The sequence below is a fragment of the Podarcis bocagei genome (assembly GCF_964188305.1).
Source record: "Podarcis bocagei genome assembly, chromosome: 18".
NCBI lineage: Eukaryota > Metazoa > Chordata > Lepidosauria > Squamata > Lacertidae > Podarcis > Podarcis bocagei.
Window position 1 is genome coordinate 10,219,991 of NC_138144.1, and position 20,204 is coordinate 10,240,194.

Sequence of the window (20,204 nt, forward strand, 5' to 3'; positions counted from 1 at the left end):
GAATAGGGAGGCATGGTTGGTGGAGAACCCCACACTTTCCCAAAAGGACCTTGGAAGCAGAATTCTCTGCTGGAAAATAAAGTAGCTGTTCTGTCGCGTGACTTGTGGGACGTTATTGCAATCCATCCAACAATTCATGTTTTGCCAGATGGGCACACGAAGGGGCAAAGGTTCACAGAGGTTTCCTACAAAATTTGCTAGAGGGAACTCTTCCTGAGATCACTTCCTTTGTCTGTCTTGGCAGGAAGCTGTAGTACTAAATCCTTCCTTCCTGTCTCAGCATCTCTCTCTTACTTCGTTGTGCCTCCAAGCTGGCCACACATGCATGCCTAGTTCAGGCACCATTTTTGAACTCAAGATTTTGTACTTTTGTAACTTAGATAGTGGTTATAAGTCTGCTTTCATTTTGCTATTGTACCTCCTTCTTCAAGACCGAGCTTATGTAAGTAAATACTACTTTTACTTCTTCACAAAGCAATGTCATCATCATTATTATATCATTATATTGAAAAGTTGGAAGGGATCTTGAGGGTCATCTAGTCCAACCCCCTGCAACACAGGAATTTTTTGCGCAACACAGGATTCGAACCCACAACCCCAAGATTAAGAGTTAAATGCTCTACCAAATGAGCTATCCCAGGTCCGTGGGACTGTTATTTTTAAGGGGGAGAAAAGGGGTACTGCCGGGGAAAACCCAGTCTGCCTTAAAGCACCCCAGATTATTGTTTCTAGAAGATTAAATCACCCTTGTTTTAGCTTCCAAGTTTAAAGCTACAGAGTATGGTAGTCTGCTGATCTCACGCACGTGAGCAAGGAAAGATAACAACTAAATAATATATGCTCTCCTAAGGCTTGAGGTCTACATTACATGACCCCCGCTCCTACAAGGATCACACGACATCCCAATTACATGGCCAATCAGCTTTAGCTGTGTGCTGAGGTCAAACAAGGGCAAATGGAGTCTGTTAGTGGGCATGACCATAGCTGTCAACTTTTCCCTTTTCTTGCAAGGAATCCTATTCAGAATAAGGGGGGAAAAAAGGGAAACGTTGACAGCTATGGGCATGGCGTCCTTTACTGGTCGCAGGGAGAATCTTGGCTTATCAGGGATTACCCTAAAGCAGCAGTTCCCCAACTTTTTCATGCCCCACCACAAAAAGCACTCTTCAGCAGAGCAGTGGTACCTGCTTTACAAAGACTGATAGTCTTAGATACCCCTGCATTTAGTAACCCCTGTTCAGTCAACGAACCATGACGATGAGGGTGACGTTGGTGGGGCCCAGGGATTCCAGGGACTCCAGCTCATCTTGAGCGCGTCTGTAGTGGAAGGTGGTCCCGGCGATGTCAAAGCGCCGGGGTGGGTCAATGGAGAGCTTTCCGTTGACAAAGTACTCGTCGTTCTCCCCTCTCAGAGCTGGAAAGAGAACCCGGGGTGTGTGTGTATGTGTGACCAAGTCAGGGGTGGGCTGAAGCACTTACATCCCACCCCCAAAGGATTCAGGGATATTTTTCATAAAAATCATAATTGTATTATTTGTTCCCCACCCATCTGACTAGGTTGCTCCAGCCACTCTGGGCAGCTTGCAACAAAATATTAAAAGCACAATAAAACATCAGCCATGAAAAACTTCCCTATATGGGGCTGCCTTCAAATGTCTTCTAAACATCAGATACTTGTTTATTTCCTTCACATCTGACCACCGAGAAGGCCCTCTGCCTGGTTTCCTGTAACCTCACTTCTCGCAGGGAGGGAACCGCCAGAAGCCCTCGGCGCTGGACCTCAGAATCCGGGCTGAACGATGGGGGTGGAGATGCTCCTTCAGGTATACAGGACCGAGGCCGTTTAGGGCTTTAAAGGTCACAACCAACACTTTGAATTGAACTGGGAGCCACTGTAGGTCTTTCGGGACCGGTGTTATATGGTCCTGCCAATGGCTCCCAGTCACCAGTCCAGCAGTCGCATTCTAGATTAGTTGTGGTTTCCGAGTCACTTTTGAAGGTAGCTCCACGGAAAGCACATGGCAGTAGTCCAAGTGGGAGATAACCCACATGCAAAACCAGAGGTTGGAGGTCACCTCAAGGACAACCTGTCTGGGGTATCCCTCCTTAGCTAAGGTTTCTCACCAAGGTAGTTCAAGGAAAGGTTGAGCTCCCGGATGTCGATATGCACCGATCCTTTGGGGATCCATATCACCTCTTCGTAGCCTGTGCAGCAGATGGACATAATAAACCAAGGTAAGTTCTAAGGGGGTGCTCAATGTTCAAAAAGCCAAGAGAGAAAATTTGGTGCAGGGAATTGCAAAGCACATGAAGAATTGTGTTGATGCTGTCTTCTACTAAGTCAGTACCGGGATGGGAACCTGGGAGACCAGGCTTCAAATTAGCGTTTTTTAAGGGCACTAGTCAATAGGCATTACAGGCATTGGGCAATAGGTGCTATGCACAGCTGGGAACCTCCCCAATCAAGTTCCACCTGTGCAATTTATTTTTGAAAGCACCTGCCTTGGAATAGAAAAACATTTGCCTACAACATGTCAGAACCGTCTTGGCCACTCTCTGAGCTGTACATTTGTCCACCCACTGGGTCACCAGGCAACCCTCACCTCCGTCCGGCAGCGAGTGGTTGAAAAGTCCTTCAATGGTCTCGCAGGAGCTCCCGTCCCCTCCGCAGACTCGGCACTTGTCCTCCTTGGTGTCCGAGCCCAGGATGCGGTCGCAGCCCACGTGCTTATAGGAAACAAAAGGAGAGGTTTGACGGAGGAAGTTCTTGGAAGAGTTAGGGATGGGCGATATCGGGTTTTCAACATTGTAATATATCACCAGCTAAATGCTGCGATATACTGATATATCACGATGCCTGAAATAAGGATGGAGCTATGTAGTGTGGTGTAGTGATTAAGAGCGGTAGACTCGTAATCTGGTGAACCGGGTTCGTGTCTCCGCTCCTCCACATGCAGCTGCTGGGTGACCTTGGGCTAGTCACACTTCTCTGAAGCCTCTCAGCCCCACTCTCCTCACAGAGTGTTTGTTGTGGGGGAGGAAGGGAAAGGAGAATGTTAGCCGCTTTGAGACTCCTTCAGGTAGTGATAAAGCGGGATATCAAATCCAAACTACTCTTCTTCTTCTTCTTCTTCTTCTTCTTCTTCTTCTTCTTCTTCTTCTTCTTCTTCTTCTTCTTCTTCTTCTTCTTCTTCACGGATTTCCCCCGCATCAATATTTTTGCATAGCACATACACACATCGTGATTTGGGATATATTGCCAAGGTCAAAAATTAAGAAACTGATATCATGGTATGATCTTCAAACCGGTTTGGGACGATATATTGATATATCGCCCAGCCCTAATGAGCACCAACCTGGATAGCCTTAAAAGAAAGCAGGCCTTTCTAAAGAGGAATGGTAGAAGACAAGAGCCTGGTTTTGGTTTGGCCAATGGCCCGTTGGGTCCAGCATCCTCTTCTCACAGTGGCCAGCCAGATTCCTCCAGGATGCCCGCAGGCAGGAGATAAAGGGGCAAGCCCTGTGCCTCTCACTGTGATTCATAAAAAACTAAGCAGAGCCTGCAGCTGGGACTCATCTAGTCCAGCCTCCTGTCCTCGCAGTGTCCAATCAAATGCCCCCCTAAGAAGCCCAAGCAGGATGCGAGAGTAATAGCCTTCTCTTGTTCTCCACCATTCTAAGGTAGACTGTCTCTGCCTATGAAGGCTCTATTTGTGAATCGCCAGAAACTAAGTGCCAACCAGATGCCCATGATGGGAAGCCCGCAAGCAGAAGCCGACCATCACAGCAAACCTCCCTCCTGTGGCACCCAGCAACTGGGATTCAGAGGCTGACTGCCCCAGTCCAGGAGGTGATACGCAGCCATCATGCCTAGCAACCACTGACAGCCTTATAGTCCCTGAATTTGTCTAATCCCCTCAGTTAGTCTGATCCTGCAGTCTCTTCTTATGGCCTTAAATCATGTGTCCCCCCTCTAAATGGAAAAGCCCCCCAATGCATAAATCTTTCCTTGTAGAGAAAGTGGACCAACCTCCCCATCCCGACGGTCCCAGAAGCCGCCCATTAAACCTCAGTCGGAGGCCTACGGGCAGCGAGGAGGAGTGGTTACAGCGCTGGAAAATCACCTTGCACTCTCCATTGACACAGATGTCGTTGGAGTCCTGGCGGCAGGGTGTTCCATCCACCACGGCTGCCGCCCTCTCCGTGTAGAAGTTGAAACCTTCCGCCAGGCAGTTGAGCGAACAGGACTTGACGCCTCCTGCGGAGAGATGGCCATTTCAAACCACTAGATCAGAGAGGCTGGATTGGGAGTGGGTGAAAGTTGCCCCACACCCTCCCCCCAGGGTGTGTGTGTGTGGAAACGGCCTTACCTCCTCGGTACGTCTTCCAGGTGTAATACTTTCCTCGGAAGGGGATATTATCAAACTCAGCACACTGCAGTTCTCGGAAGTCTTGCGAGCCCGGTAGGCAGTCCTGGGGCGGGGGCACAGAAAGATCACCAAATTTATTATCGGCTCTCTGGGGCTGAGGGGTGTTGCTTCTTTTAATGCCTGGAAGCAGAGATGGCGCATTCTGGACCCCACAGCTGAAAGACTTTGCTGGGAGGTGCAAGGCAGACGCTCCATGACTGAGCTATAAGGTTGGGAGCTGTTGTCACTTCTCACATCTGCTTATCATTATTAATATTTATTAAATTTGTATACCTCCCTTCACCCGAAGTTCACAGGCAGCTCATGACATAAACATTCAAAACAAGAACCCAAAATACAGTTATTGATTGGGGGGGGGACACTCCTAAACCCTAGAAATTGACAAATGGTAAGGTAAAAGTAAAGGTACCCCTGACCATTAGGTCCAGTCGTGGCCGACTCTGGGGTTGCGGCACTCATCTTGCTTTATTGGCCAAGGGAGCCAGCTCATGTGGCCAGCATGACTAAGCCGCTTCTCGCGAACCAGAGCAGCACATGGAAACGCCGTTTACCTTCCCGCCGGAGCGGTACCTATTTATCTACTTGCACTTTGATGTGCTTTCGAACTGATAGGTTGGCAGGAGACAAATGGTAGGATTTCGATTAATTGGGATGTGGATGAAAGTACAGTATGCAGAGCTGTGCCAGACAGGAAATCCCTGGGCTGGCTTCTGCAAACCAGCCTGGCTGGTCTAGCAAATAGCAAATCTGTCAACAATGGCACCGGCTTGAGCCCTAGATTATGGGTGCCCTGTGGCAAGCACAAGATGTACAAAGAACAAATCTGTTAACATGACAAAAGGTGCTGATGTGCCATCAGAGAGGAATTCTGTGGCCTGGGGAAGCAGACAGTGCCAAGGTGATGGGTGTGTGTGTGACAGGAAAAGAGTCTTTCAGCAAGGTGTGCTGGGAAGAAGAAAGAGAGAGATGGATGGGATCCATCTTGGACAGGCTGGCTGAAGGCTGGCTGGGAGAGATACCTTGGACTCCAGGGCTGCACAAGCCCCTCTTGAAATGACCGTGCTGTAAAATCGGGACTCCCTCCAGGCAGACTGAAGGTGTAAACATGGGAATAAACCACATTTGTTAAAGCTATGGCAGTCTCCACCGTGTTGCAATTCTCCAAGAGACCACAGATCCTGGGTGAACACTCAGAACCCCTTGGGATCTTGCTGCCTCTCAGCAGAGAGTGGGGGTGGTGCTCAACTTTCGTAACAATCCATTCCTTTGCCCCCACCGTCCTCGCATCCCAGAATCCCTTGCTACTCACGTCAGTGTTACAAGACCGGTAACGCTTCCGTTCCCCGAGACAGTATTTCCCACCAATCGTCGGCCTTCGGAAGAGAGAAAAGGAGGAAGACGTGGGAAATGGTGTCCCAGGGAGCACGGGGGATGTTTCGGGTGTTTATGCAAGTGTCCACTTACCGTGGGCTGTCGCAGTGGCGGATGGATGAGGAGACGCCTCCCCCACAAGTCCGGCTGCACTCTCCCCATGGCGACCACGTCCCCCAGGCTCCGTCCACACCCTCTGGCCGTGTGCCGAAAGGAACACACTCCCGTTTGTAGCACCACTGGCGGTGGATGCAGAGGATGGAGGGAAGAAGAGAGACCCACCGGTCAACAACACCCCCCACCTCGCTGGCATTCATGCGTCTGACCTCAGCAGGACTGCATGATTATGGGTAAACTGGCCGTCTGGAAGGGATCCCAAAGGCCATCTAGTCCAACCCTCTTGCAAGGCAGGAATCGCTGCTGCGGGTTAGGGTACAGCAAGGGTGGCCCTGCCTCTTACCCCCCTCTCGATGGTGTTAGTCTGGCAGATGGTCCCCTCGGCCGCCGGGATGCTGTTGGTGATGCATCGGTTGCTCTTGCTAAGGCACCAGAGCTCGTTGCAAACTTCCTGGAGGAGGAGGAGAAGAAGGACCAGTGGGTGGGTGGGGGCGCAGGCGGAGCTGGGAGGAGGGGTGCACGGCCGCAGAGGTTGGTGGTGCTACGTGACGTCTTGGACTAAGGAGGGAGGTGGCAACTGATGACTGGAGACTGGAGGAAGGATTAAAGAAACACAATAGGTCTCTGTGGAGACTAGGTCTGGGAGATACCTGGTTTTCAACACCAGCTAAACATCACAATATATCACAAGGTCTGAAATACAGTGGTGCCCCGCAAGACGAAAAACTCGCTAGACGAAAGGGTTTTGCGGTTTTTGAGCTGCTTCGCAAGACGAATTTCCCTATGGGCTTGCTTCGCAAGACGAAAACGTCTTGCAAGTTTGTTTCCTTTTTCTTAACACCGTTAATACAGTTGCGACTTGACTTCGAGGAGCAACTCATAGAATGCGGTGTGGTAGCCTTTTTTGAGGTTTTTGGTGATTTTTGAAGCTTTTCCAAAACTTTCCCGACACCATGCTTCGCAAGACGAAAAATTCGCTAGACGAAAAAACTCGCGGAACGAATTAATTTCGTCTTGCGAGGCACCACTGTAAGGAGCTATGTAAAGGCATTGGCTGGTTTCATGGTTTCCCCTGCATCGTGATTTTTGCATAGCACACATACACAGGCTGGGAGCCTCAATGTCGCTCCTCTGTAGGCTTCAGCCGGGGCAAAAAACCTGACTATCCCCACCTCCCCGTAGCTACGGCTCTGCATTAAAGTCAATGAATTGTAGCAAACTGCACCAAACTCAGTAGACCCATTAACATCAATGTATCTGTCAACTATGCTTTTACTCAGAGGAGTCATTTAAGTCAGTGGGTTGCCTCGAATTATATCATGCTGTGAGGAGCCCCTTGGGGTATAGGAAGGGCTACAAAGGAAGAAGGTTGCTGATTCCATTTCCCTACCCCCACCCCACCCTCTCACCATTCCCCATCCATTAATAAGCAAAAATACTGCTTTTGAAAATCATCAAAGTGGAGAGAAAAAATTGGTGGAATTCTCATGGGTGGAGTACAGGGGTTAATATACAGTCGTACCTTGGAAGTCAAACAGAATCCGTTCCAGAAGTTTGTTCGACTTCCAAACGTTTGAAAACCAAATCCTGGCTTCTGATTGGCTGCAGTAAGCCACGGAAGCCACGTTGGATGTTCGGGTTCCAAAAGAACATTCGCAAACCGGAACACTTACTTTCGGGTTTGTGGTGTTCGGGAGCCAAAACGTCCAAGTTCCAGGGCATTTGGGATCCAAGGCACGACTGTATTCCTTTTGAGGTGGTCAAGGGGTGATGATGATAATAATAATAATAATAATAATAATAATAATAATAATAATAATAATAATAATATACTGATACGCCCCCCATCTGACTGGGTTACCCCAGCCACTCTGGGCGGCTTCCAACAAATGGAAATACACTTGGAAGCATCCTTCCATTCATTCTGCAGAGCTTTGCAGTCTTCCCAGGTGCCCACAATGCAATCAAATCAGTTCAGTCACAGAATCATAGAACTGTAGAGTTGGGACTCCAATGGTCATTTAATCCAATTCCCTGCAATGCAGGAGCCACATGCAAAGTATCCCTAAAGAACTGTGTTGGTAGTGCTTCCCATGAAGCTTTTTCTACATCAGGAAGTGTGGTCACCCAGGGAGGCTGTGGGGCTCAGAGGACATATTGCCTGGGGAAAATGTTTATTGGGAACGAAACATACACCTGCCTAAAAATGTCCAGAAGTCTCTCCAGGAACTCCCAACTGCCCCGTGAACCAGGCAGAAAAGGTGGAAGCCTCTTTCGCAGGAGGAGAGTGGTTTTTAAAAACAACAGGGCTGTGGCTGGTTTAAAGGCTGGCCGGTGGGCACAAAACGCCTTGCCTGGTGGGGGTAAGCCCATCCCTCCACCCCTCCACGTTGGGAATCAAGAGTAAAAGCAGGAAGGCTCTCTACCCCATATTTACACTGGCGAGATTTGACTCCGTATTGAAAGCGGCACTGCTCATCTGCATCGTAAGCCTGTCCTGGGGCCACCGTTGGGTAGACGAAATCCTGCTTGGGTGGAGCATTGTTCAGGCAGAGGCCCATCCCAGAGCTGGAGCAGCAGAGAGAAACAAAGGAGAAAGACGTGATGGTCTGAGTGCGAGAAGAGTCTTATTTATAGTGAGCTGCAATTCCACATCAACGTAGAAAAATTATTCAAAATTATGCAAGCATAGCCTAAGTAGCTGGCTTCATTCTTCAGCTTGTAGAGCATGAAGCTCTTAATCTCAGGGTCATTTCAAGTCCCATGTTGAACAAAAAGATTCCTGCATTGCAGGGGGTTGGACTAGATGACCCCCAGGGGTCCCTTCCACCTCCATGATTCTGTGATTCCGTCAGACACCTAAAGTAGAATTTGGAATGGTAGCATTAAACCACCACATATTTTAATCTATAGTTTTAAAGACTGAAGCAATGGAACAAAACACACTGAATAGCCATTTCTAGTTACAAACGCTCAGTAGAAGAGTCGTATTAATCCCTTTGAACATGATCCGACTCAGCTGTTTCCTTGATTTTGTCTTGGAGTGAATCTCCTCAGCATCATCCAGAACCAAGTTCAAATCCAATAACAGTAAGAGCTGTTCGACAGTGGAATTTGCTGCCAAGGAGTGTGGTGGAGTCTCCTACTTTGGAGGTCTTTAAGCAGAGGCTTGACAACCATAGGTCAGGAGTGCTCTGATGGTGTTTCCTGCTTGGCAGGGGGTTGGACTCGATGGCCCTTGTGGTCTCTTCCAACTCTATGATTCTATGATTCTATGAACACAGCCTTCTATCCTTGTGTTCACCTCTTCATACAGTCTCACCTGAATTCTGGACCTGTTTTGTAGGTATCTGAAGATGAGGTTGATGGGCTGCGCCATTGCTTTCTGCATCTTCTGGCCTTGCCCGCCATGGCTGACACCTGGGCTTGGAATGACCCCCCCCCACAAGACAACCCTACTTCTAAGGGATGGGGGCCCCTTCTAAGAAGACGTGTGGAATCATAGAATTGTAGAATTGGACTGAGGATCATCTAGTCCAACCCCCTGAAATGAAGGAATCTTTTGCCTGACATGGGGCTCGAACCCATGAACCTGAGATTAAGAGTCTCGTGCTCCACCAGCTGATCGTTGGAAAGAAATGGCCACCAACCTAGATGGCCTTAAAAAAGGATTGGACTATATGGAACTTGCCGAACTGACTGGGAGACTCTGGGACCAGAGAGAAGAGACGGTGGAAGAAGATTGGAAGAAGTTTAAAAAATATTTGAAAAAAATATGTTACTATTTAAATCTTAGAAAAGCTTTGGAAGTGGATATAGGCTGTAGGGTTAGAAGTAGAAGATAGCGTATTTTAAAATAGTATTATTTGTGAGGGATAATATGTGAAGATTTTAATGGTAAAAGTAAGTGTGATAAAAAAATGGTTAAAAATTATGATATATGTAAACTGCTAAAGATGAGGTAAAATGAAAATCAGAAAGGGGGGAAGCTCACTAAACAATGTTTAGAAAAAAGAAGGATAAGACAAGAATTTGTTTGTTTTTCTATTTGTGTTGGTTATTAGTGATATAAAATGAATAAAAAAAATTGGGGGGAAAAAAGAATTGGACAAAATCATGCAAGGAAGGGCTACCGATGGCTACTGCCCACAATGGTTGCGCTCTCCTTCCACAGTTGGAGGAAGCAAATGCTTCTGAATACCAGTTGCTGGAAACCACAGGAGGGAAGATGGTTCTTTTGCTCAAATCCTGCTTGCTGGTTCCCCACAGGCATCTGGTGGATCACTGGGTGAACGGAATACTGGACCAGATGGGCCACTGGACGCATCCAGCAGGACTCTTCATATTCTTATGCACAACAATACTAAGTATGGAAAGCAGGACCCCAAATAATAAATACAGTGGTACCTCAGGTTACATACGCTTCAGGTTACATACGCTTCAGGTTACAGACTCCACTAACCCAGAAATAGTGCTTCAGGTTAAGAACTTTGCTTCAGGATGAGAACAGAAATCGTGCTCCGGCGGCACGGCAGCAGCAGGAGGCCCCATTAGCTAAAGTAGTGCTTCAGGTTAAGAACAGACCTTCGGAACGAATTAAGTACTTAACCCGAGGTACCACTGTAAACCCAGAAACCCCCAGCATGCAAAAGGAGCCCATTGTGTCCACCATTTTTGTGTCCACCACTTAAAGGCCAGTTATGGAAAACTTTTGGAACAAAGAGACAGGGGAAATGGAAGTAATGGGGCGGTGTGTGCGATGCTTTGGAGACGCACAGCGGAAAACAGGCAGCCCCTTACTCGAGAAAGCTGGTTATATAGTCCCTACTGCACGTGGACCACACAAAAGGGTTGGTTTTCATGGTGATGTGAGCCGCCATCAGCTTGGCTGTCTCCTGTCCCCGGGAACCACAGCTGTTTCCGACGCCGTCGTGGTTCATGCCAAACCTGGAAGGAGAAGCGTGAAGCCAGAGAAAGAAGGAGCCAGTGTGGTGTAGTGGTTAAGAGCGGTAGTCTCGTAATCTGGGGAACCGGGTTCACGTCTCCACTCCTCCACATGCATCTGCTGGGTGACCTTGGGCCAGTCACACTTCTCTGAAGTCTCTCAGCCCCACTCACCTCACAGAGTGTTTGTTGTGGGGGAGGAAGGGAAAGGAGAATGTTAGCCGCTTTGAGACTCCTTAGGGTAGTGATAAAGCGGGATATCAAATCCAAACATGCCAAACAGGATTATTTGCTGCCTGCTTGGGAGTAAACAGAGCTGCAAGTAGGGGAGTCTATTCTGGAATAAACTGGCTGGCAAGTGGGGGAGTCTATCCTGGAATAAATCGATCAGCAAGAAGGGGCGTGTATCCCTGAGAAAACTGACCAACAAGTAAGAGAGCCTAACCTGGCCATTCGGATGTCTTTGACATCTTTGGTACCCCTGCACCCAACCCCTCCCACAAGCCCTCTTTTGGGCCTGCAGTTCAGAACACTGCAACATAGCAGAAGTGGCCCTAAAAAACATTAACCAGACACAAGTCCAAACAATTTCCACATCAACCCCACAACCAGATCTGAACTCTGCTCACGTGTGGCCGATCTCGTGGGCGATAGTGAAAGCTGTCGCCAGGCCGAGGTCTTCGTTGATGGAGCAACTCCGTTCCCGCTCACACATCCCACCCACGGGTGCCAGTCCTGGGAGAAGCAGAGCATTGTCACAGGGAGATGTTATGTCAAAGCAGATTCAGCCACGAGATCCAAAATCCTGATCTGCACATTGCTCTGGAAGGGTAGTTTGTAGCAAAGTCCACCCTCTCCCCAACTGGAATCTGTCCTAGGTTGCGTCACAAACTGATATTGAAATGATGCCTCCCACTCTGCTCTAAAGCGGGGGGGGGGGGGGTGATGACAGAAGCAGAGCGTTTGAAATGCGTTTAGTGGGAAAAGCTTCCTACCTACCTAGAGTCCCGCACGGTTTGTTTTTGTAGATGCAGATATCGTATCTAAAAAGCAGGTGCGAGAAGAAGGGAGATACAATTAAGGCACGTTCCATCCTGCCAACTGAGCACATAAACGAGGGGCAGGTGGGGCTCGTCCACCTGGGAAGGGAGCCCACCCAGGAGAAGGAAAACTCTGACCCTAAACCTCCACTGTCTTGTGGCCGAGACATCATTGGGAGAGGAAAAGGCTCAGGAGTAGACCCTCCACAAAAACGGAGCGGAGTCCCTAAGACAGTTGGATGGTGCCTTGTATGCCTGTTTCTGGCAACTCCTGCAGCCAAGCTGGTGCCAAACGTCTTGTTCTGCTTTCCTTTGGGCCACACCAGTGAGGCCACAATGAGGGTCTTGTCATCTGGGCAGCCCAGGACCTCCGGCCACACTGCCCAGGCTTGTGCTCCAGGGAGGTCATTTGGGTACTGTTAGTGCAGCAGTTTGACTTCACCCTTGGAGGCGCACTCCATTGTCTCTCATGACAGACAAATGCCAACAACAACAGCTATTATGGAAATTAGAGTTCCGATGTTTTATAGCTCTTATTTTGGAAAGAAGTGATGTTTGCTGCTCTTATTCTTAAAAATGGAATAAAAATTATTTAATTATGTTAAACAAACAAACACGAAGACAGAGAAACTTCTGGGTTGCGAGAGAATCTCAGCTTGCAAGGGGTTCAAACATGGACATAGCCATGGGTGTGCAGGAGGGGCAGCTGCCCCCCCAATCAAGTAAATAAATAGAAATACCTGACTAACTGACCAACTGCTTTGCAGAAAACTCAGTTCTGCACCCCCATAATGCCTGCTCCCCCTAAAATAATTCCAATGTGGCCCACGAGACCATCTCCCCCTAACCCCCACCCACCTGTCCATCAGCTGACAGCCCTGGGTGACATCAACTGATGGCCAGCATTCAATCCTGCTGGAATCCGCTTGGCCAATGCATTCCCTGGGGCTGGGAGGATTGAACCGCCTTCTCATCAGTGCGCTAGTGGAGGGTTTGATGTCCGGGGGGCAGTCTGAGGTTGGTGTGCCAGTACCGTTCCCCCCCCAAAATGCACAATCAAGATGAAACAAGATGTTTCGACTTTGAAACCAACTGTTCTTTTACCACCAACATGGTTCCGGTATACCTGGTGATCAAAACGGCGGTGTCATGATTGGCAATGCCGTTGTCCGGGATGGCGTTCCCGTTCCCATTGCGATTCACAATGGATTTCTGCCAATTGCAGAAGCTGTCGAGAGACTTTCCGGCATGGTGGTTGATCTCCAGGGTGGGCTGGAGGAAGAGGGAGAATCGAAAAGGTTTCAGAGAGTGTAAACGTATCAAATTCTTCCACTCTTTGAGACCTCCTGGACAGCATCGTTGGGGCATGTGGGGAAGGACATTTTCTGTGGCTGCACCAAGACCAGGGAGACAAAGCCCCGTGGCACATGGGGTTTCAGGCACTTACCCAGGGTCTATTTCCTTTGGAGGGTTGAGACACGGCAGAGACCATTGCAGCTTTAAGAAATATGGTTTACTCGCCTGTTTACAGTCTGTGTGGCGGGAGTCCAGATCTTACAGCATGGTCACTTCAAGAGAGGCTTGTCTCCCACAGCAGTGCTGTCATGGAGTCCAAGATATCCCCCCCAGCCAGCCAGCCTGCCTGCAGCCTACCTGCCCAATATGAATCCCAGCCTTTCTTCTCTCTCTTTCTTCTTCCCAGCACATCTTACTAAAAAAACACCCCACTTTTCCTGTCACCTCAAGCACACACTGCATCACCTTCGCAACACCTGTCTCCCCAGGCCAAAGGATTCCTCTATCCACACCTTTCGTTATGGTAACAGATTTGCTCTTGTTAGGCCGGCCAGGCTGGTTTGCAGAAGCCAGCTCAGAGATTCCCTACCTGGCACAGCTCCATACCCCAATTAATCAAAATCCTACCATCTATTAATTTCTAGGGTTTAGGGGGGTTCCCCCCAAAACCTATAGCACATCTCTTACCACCTCCTCTGCAAATATGCTCCTCTTCCCCCACTTTAAATCCAGGGAGAGGACCCAGCAAGCAAGCAACCACCGCCATTTTCTGTTCCCCCTTTTTGCCACCATCATTGTCTGGGGAAGCTTCTCAGTGATACCTGCCCCGGTCCTTCTTTCTTTCTCTTGGGGTACCCCCTCACCTGGTCTTCTGTCAGTAGGATGAGCCGGGTCACCAGTATGTTGACAATATTGCCCAGACTTGAGTCTTGGAAAAGTTTAGCAACCTGACCTCCAGGAAACAAGGAAAGACCAGTGTTAAAAAACAAGACGGTTGGTGGCAGCTGAACGATGATGGGCTTTTGTATCTTTCTCAATGGGACAGAGGAAGCTGCCTTAAACCAAGACAGACCATCGGTCAGTGTAGCTCAGTAAAGTCAGCACTGACTGGCAGCAACTCTCCAGGGTTTCTATCTATCTGGAGATGCCAGGGATTAAACCTTTTGCACACAATGCAGATACTCTACAGTGAGCTAAAATATTTCTTTAAAATAAAGCAAGGTCCTAGTGCTCAATATTTATTAATATATTTGCATTTGTTTTTGTACATGAAGTTGCAAACCGTACAAGTGTCCCTATTTTCCAGCATCATTTCCGCATTTACAGAAGCCGTCCTGGTTTCTAAGTATCTCAGAATCTCCTGCTTTTCCTTAGGACATCCCTATTTTAATCGAAGAAATGTTGGAGGGTATGCAATTGCTTTTTACAACTGTAATTGGTTTAATTGAAAGCATGCCCTATTTTGTGTATAGTTTACACACACACACACATATAACTATACTATATATGCGTATGTATATATACATATATATATGTAGATATGTATATATATGTGTGTGTGTGTAGTGTGTGTATAACTTAAAAGACACTTCATAGGAAGCGATTAAATTAATGAAATCTATTACACACAATTATACACACGGCGCTGCTTCCCCTACTTCTGTTGCTCACTAACTCCAGCTACCCCCACCAACCTCATGCTAACCCCAGCACCCCTCTTGTCAACCCTCTTTACATCTCACCCAAACCCCATCCTCTCACAACTCCTTCAAGCCCCACACCCCTGCTTTATTCAAACCTCTGCTTTCATTTATAGCCACCATTTTGCTCTCCTCCCTCGCCCTGAATTCATGCAAATCCAAGCTTGTGCTGCGTGACGACAGCCTTACGTTTCTATGTATATAGGAAGATACATTTCCCAAATGAAAACAAACAGCTAAACAAAGGCAGACCTTTGGCAAATTGGAGTCAGCCTCCAATAATCGGAGTTAATAATTATCCAAATTGGAGTTAGTTGATGGGTGTAAATGGACTTCAGGAAGCACTAAGGTACCAGTGGCTGGGTGCTTGGTTATAACACTTACAATATTCATGATGGCCAGGATGTACTGCTCGATGTCCCGCCGGCCGTGGTAGCCCACCATCATTTTGTCGGCCACCACGAGGGTCTCCACGTAGCGCTCCGTGCTCACCGACCTCTTCAGCGGAAGCTGCCCCCGTTGGGTGAAGTTGCTCAGCGTCTTCGCTGGGGAGGGCTTCAAGGCCCGCAGCCACCACGGGCGGCCCTTCCACGGCTTCTCGTCTGAAGGGGAAACGGCCGTGAGGCAGACTTTCTTTCTCCTCTGTCCCCCCACAGCGCTTTTTTTGGGCAAACCACTCACAATCCCGAAAACCTGCTAGGCCTGACAAATCCAGATGCCGGCTAGGTCTGGCTAGTCTCTAAAACATACTAGGCCTGGTCAATCCCTGAGGCTTAGTAGGCCAGGTCAACCAGCCAGCTAATCTTTAAGATGGACTACTAGGCCCTATCAAACTCTAAGGTCTACTAGGCCCGGCCAGTCCATGGCTTGGCCAACTCCCCCCCCCAAGGCCTGGTCAGTCTCTAAATCGTACTAGGCTTGGCCAATGCCTGAGGCCTTCTAGGCCCAGAAAATCCCTGAGGCCTACTAGGCCCGGCCAATCCCCAAGGCCCAGTAGGCCTGGAAAATCCCTGAGGCCTACTAGGCTCAGTCACTTCCTGAGGCCTGTTAGGCCCAGTCAATCCTCAAGGCCTTCTAAGCCTGGAAAATCCCTGAGGCCTGTTAGGCCCAGTCAATCCTCAAGGCCTTCTAAGCCTAAAAAATCCCTGAGGCCTACTAGGCCCAGCCAATCCTCAAGACCAACTAGGCCTGAAAAATCCCTGAAGCCTACTGGGCCCAGCCAATCCTTGGCCAATTCCTGAGGCCTACTAGGCCCGGCCAATCCCCAAGGCCCAGTAGGCCTGGAAAATCCCTGAGGCCTACTAGGCTCAGTCACTTCCTGAGGCCTGTTAGGCCCAGTCAATCCTCAAGGCCTTCTAAGCCTGGAAAATCCCTGAGGCCTACTAGGCTCAGTCACTTCCTGAGGCCTGTTAGGCCCAGTCAATCCTCAAGGCCTTCTAAGCCTGGAAAATCCTTGAGGCCTACTAGGCCCAGCCAATCCTTGGCCAATTCCTGGGGCCTACTAGGCTCCCCCAATCCTCAGGATCTACTAAGTGGGAAGGTAAACAGCGTTTCTGTGTGTTCTGGTTTCCGTCACGGTGTCCCGTTGCACCAGAAGCAGTTTAGTCCTGCTGCCCACATGACCCGGAAAGCTGTCTGTGGACAAAGGCCGGCCTGAAGCGAGATGAGGGCCGCAACCCCAGAGTCGCCTTTGACGGGACTTAACCGTCCAGGGGTCCTTTACCTTTCCTTTCCTAGGCCTGAAAAATCCCCGAGGCCTACTAGGCCAGCCAGTCCTCAAGGCCTCCTAAGCCTGGACACTCTCTTAAGACCACCTAGGCCTGGAGAACCGCCCAGTTTAAGGGCCATGTTATGTACTGAGTTGAATAGGATCCAGAATGCAGCAGTCTGATTGGTCCTAGAACAATAGGATCCAGAATGCAGCAGTCTGATTGGTCCTAGAACAATAGGATCCAGAATGCAACAGTCGGATTGGTCCTAGAACATAGGATCCAGAATGCAGCAGTCTGATTGGTCCACAGGAGCCACCCAATCCAGCTCCAGGTGGAAGGGAATCCGCAACCTGATTGGCCTACAGGAGAATCCCAGAATCAGCCAATCACGTGGGGCCCATTGTGTAAATAATGTATATAAAGCAGACATTCTGGGGGAACTTCCACTCCTCCTCACCACTATGAGCTGAATAAAGAGCATGAAATCCACTCTCGACTCCAAGTATATTTCAGGCCACTTCCAGATTTCAGGAACAGTAATGGGAACTAAACCGGCCGAGATCAGGAGGCAGAGGAGCATTTGAAAGAGCCCAGAATGCAGAGCGCCAGTTGCTTGTTTTGGGGATTGTTATCTCTCCAAGAGACAAATTGGAAGCAGATTCGCTCCTGCCCAGAGAATGCAGGGAATGACCAGAGTGCTTGAAGAGGGCAGCAGAAGGCCGCTTGGCGGCATTCAATGCAAAATGGCTTTGACAGTGTCCTCTTCTTTACTCCTTCTGGTGCGGGAATCCGATCCTTTGGATTCCAGCTCCTAAGTTAGCAGGAGGCGTGTGTCTCCCCCACAAAGGCAAACCGGAATCCAAAACCACATCCTTGAACCAAGCGTCTGTTAGGTCAAAATGCATTCCTCACTGAGCCTCCCAGATGGCTTTCAAAATTATTACCGCCAAGCAGATTTCTGGCCTGTTTCGGCTCGAGGGCCACATTCCTATATGTGCAACCACTCAGGGGCCACACGCCAGCCGCGGGCAGGTCCAGAGGCAAAAGCGGGCAGAAAGTGGCGGACTCTCCCTTGGAGATTTCTAAGCAGAGGTTGGGTGGCCATCTGCCAGGGAATCTTTAGCTGCAATTCCTGTCTTGCAGGGGGTTGGACTGGATGACCCTTGGGGGTCCCTTCCAATTCTACAAATGGGTGCTTTCAAAAAAATACGTTGATGGTTGCTCGGTTGTTATAAATCATATTTCGCAGTTGAAATCAGCTTACATCAATCAGTCAAGACTCCTAGCTTGACGCTATTCTCTTTTTTTGTGGCTGGATGCTCGGTGGAAAAAAGCAGGACAGGAATACTTTAAATAAACACCCAAATACTTACATAAGGGTGTTTCACTTCCTGTTGCTTTGAAGCTGCAAAGCCCAACCCAATGCGTGTTTACTCAGAAATAAACCCCTCTACGTTCAGTTGGGGCTTACTCCCAGATAAATATGCAGAAAAGAGTGGGGGCCACATTTCATCCTTGGAAACCTTCCAGGGGCCAGGTGGGTCAAAAGGCAAAAGCAGGCAAGTTTCTACACTCAGAAACACCCATAGCTGTCAACTTACAGATTTGAAAATAAGGGACCAGCAGCCTCGGAAATAAGAGATCAACAGACAAAATAAGGGATTTTCCAAGCACAGGTATGTTCAACTTCTGAGCCCCTCCAAGCTAAAGGCAGAAAGCCCAGCCAGCAGCCAAACAAAGCCTCAAGCGGTGGTTCCCACAGCGCAGCAACCCAGCAAAGGGGATGCAGCAAGGAAAACCACCGTCACCTCTGCGCTGGGAAGCGCTGAGCAAAGGCGGGTCCCCAGGCAACGCGGCCGATTTGATTGGCACAAGGCATGCAAGTGCCACCCCCCAGTCATTCTTAGACTCCTTATTGGGTGAGCAACACAGTTGGAGCCTCCCTCCTCCCTGGCCGGCAGGGAGGGAGGGAGAGGAGCTGCTTCCTTTGAAACCCGGGAAATTGAAGGGACATCATCAATAAGGGACACGGCGCTGGGATAAGGGACTTTCCTGCCAAATAAGGGACGGTTGACAGGTATGGAAACACCCCTTCTCTTTATCCTCCATCCCAGCAAGAGAGGCAAGCAAGGACTGCAACCCAGCCATACGAACGCCATAGCTCAGCTGGGAGAGCAGGAGACTCTCAGGGTGATGGGTTCGAGCCCCATGTTGGTTGGAAGGTTCCTGCATTGCAAGGGGTTGGACTAGATGACCCTCGTGCCCCCTTCCAATGTCTGTAGTGTTTATCCACCCGGATCTAGCCCACGGCATACCTAGCACCCCACAGGCGGCGTCCATGTGTGGGTGCTGGAGAGACGATCTCTTGTAGACCACATGGGGACTCCCTTCGCTCTCGTGCCCCCCACTGATATTGGTGCCGGGGCTCAGGGGCTCAATGAAGTACTCCTCGCCGTCTGCGATGATCACACCATGCTGGAACGAGAAGAGGAACGTGCAATGCGTTTATACGTGGGTCTGCCTCTGAAGACGGTCCAAAAACTTCAGCGGCCAGCTCAGGACCTCAATACCTTAAGGATAGCCTCTCCCACGCTTGTCACGTCACCGGAGTCCCTTCTCTATGTCCCCCAAGCCAGTGGCAGCAAGAGAACAGGGTCTTTTCTGTGGTGGCTCCCCGATTGTGGGATCCTCTTCCCAGAGAGGCTCGCCTGGCAGCATCACTACATGTGCCAGGCAAAAATATTCCTCTTTGCCCAGGCCGATGGCTATTAAATAATCTATGGCCTGTGAACATGTGGCAAAGAAGACCGTTATGACGACTGCTTTCTTATTAGGCTGTCAGTATGCTTTTTATTTATATGCTTTTATTTATATGCCTTTTTGGGACGCAGGTGGTGCTGTGGGTAAAACCTCAGCGCCTAGGACTTGCCGATCGTATGGTCGGCGGTTCGAATCCCCGCGGCGGGGTGAGCTCCCGTCTTTCGGTCCCAGCTCCTGCCCACCTAGCAGTTCGAAAGCACCCTTAAGTGCAAGTAGATAAATAGGTACCGCTTTATAGTGGGAAGGTAAACAGTGTTTCCGTGTGTGCTGTGCTGGCTCGCCAGAGCAGCTTCGTCACGCTGGCCACGTGACCCGGAAGTGTCTGCGGACAGCGCTGGCTCCCGGCCTATAGAGTGAGATGAGCGCACAACCCTAGAGTCGGACACGACTGGCCCGTACGGGCAGGGGTACCTTTACCTTTATGCTTTTTATTATGTTTGTATCACTGATGTTCTGAAATGTGTTTTTAATGTTGTACACTGCCTTGGGATCTCCTGATAAAGAGTGGTATATAAATTGGAATTAATAATAATAATAACAATAATGGCTACTAGCCATTAACGGCTGTGGTTTGCAGGCAACAAATGTTTTTGAATACCAGTTGCTGGAAAACACAGGAAGGGAAAGAGCTTGTGATTGGGTCCTGCTTGCCCACAGAAAACCTGCACTGCAGGTTGTTGGACTAGAGGATCTCTGGGGGTCCCTTCCAACTCCACAATTCTATGATTCCATGATCTGGACGGCCACTGCGAGAGCAGGATCCTAGGCTACATG

The 20,204-nt window shown here is 49.3% G+C and overlaps 1 protein-coding gene across 2 annotated transcripts in view; it reads right to left on the minus strand.

Moving 5' to 3' along the window:
- The window catches only part of ADAMTS10 (ADAM metallopeptidase with thrombospondin type 1 motif 10), a 42,472-nt gene that overhangs the window by 9,644 nt on the left and 12,624 nt on the right, over nt 1-20,204 (minus strand). Inside the window, exons 4-19 of one of the 2 annotated variants that reach the window (XM_081177632.1) lie at nt 18,926-19,085; nt 15,283-15,500; nt 14,062-14,145; nt 13,029-13,174; nt 11,862-11,905; nt 11,492-11,597; nt 10,719-10,865; nt 8,345-8,486; nt 6,262-6,369; nt 5,895-6,040; nt 5,740-5,803; nt 4,371-4,473; nt 4,125-4,258; nt 2,604-2,727; nt 2,125-2,205; nt 1,251-1,414 (exon numbers count right to left, since the gene is read on the minus strand). In XM_081177632.1, the coding sequence (XP_081033758.1) occupies nt 1,251-1,414; nt 2,125-2,205; nt 2,604-2,727; nt 4,125-4,258; nt 4,371-4,473; nt 5,740-5,803; nt 5,895-6,040; nt 6,262-6,369; nt 8,345-8,486; nt 10,719-10,865; nt 11,492-11,597; nt 11,862-11,905; nt 13,029-13,174; nt 14,062-14,145; nt 15,283-15,500; nt 18,926-19,085 (1,971 nt within the window). The remainder of the gene's footprint in view (nt 1-1,250; nt 1,415-2,124; nt 2,206-2,603; nt 2,728-4,124; nt 4,259-4,370; nt 4,474-5,739; nt 5,804-5,894; nt 6,041-6,261; nt 6,370-8,344; nt 8,487-10,718; nt 10,866-11,491; nt 11,598-11,861; nt 11,906-13,028; nt 13,175-14,061; nt 14,146-15,282; nt 15,501-18,925; nt 19,086-20,204) is intronic. The other variant, XM_081177633.1, reaches the window with a different exon arrangement.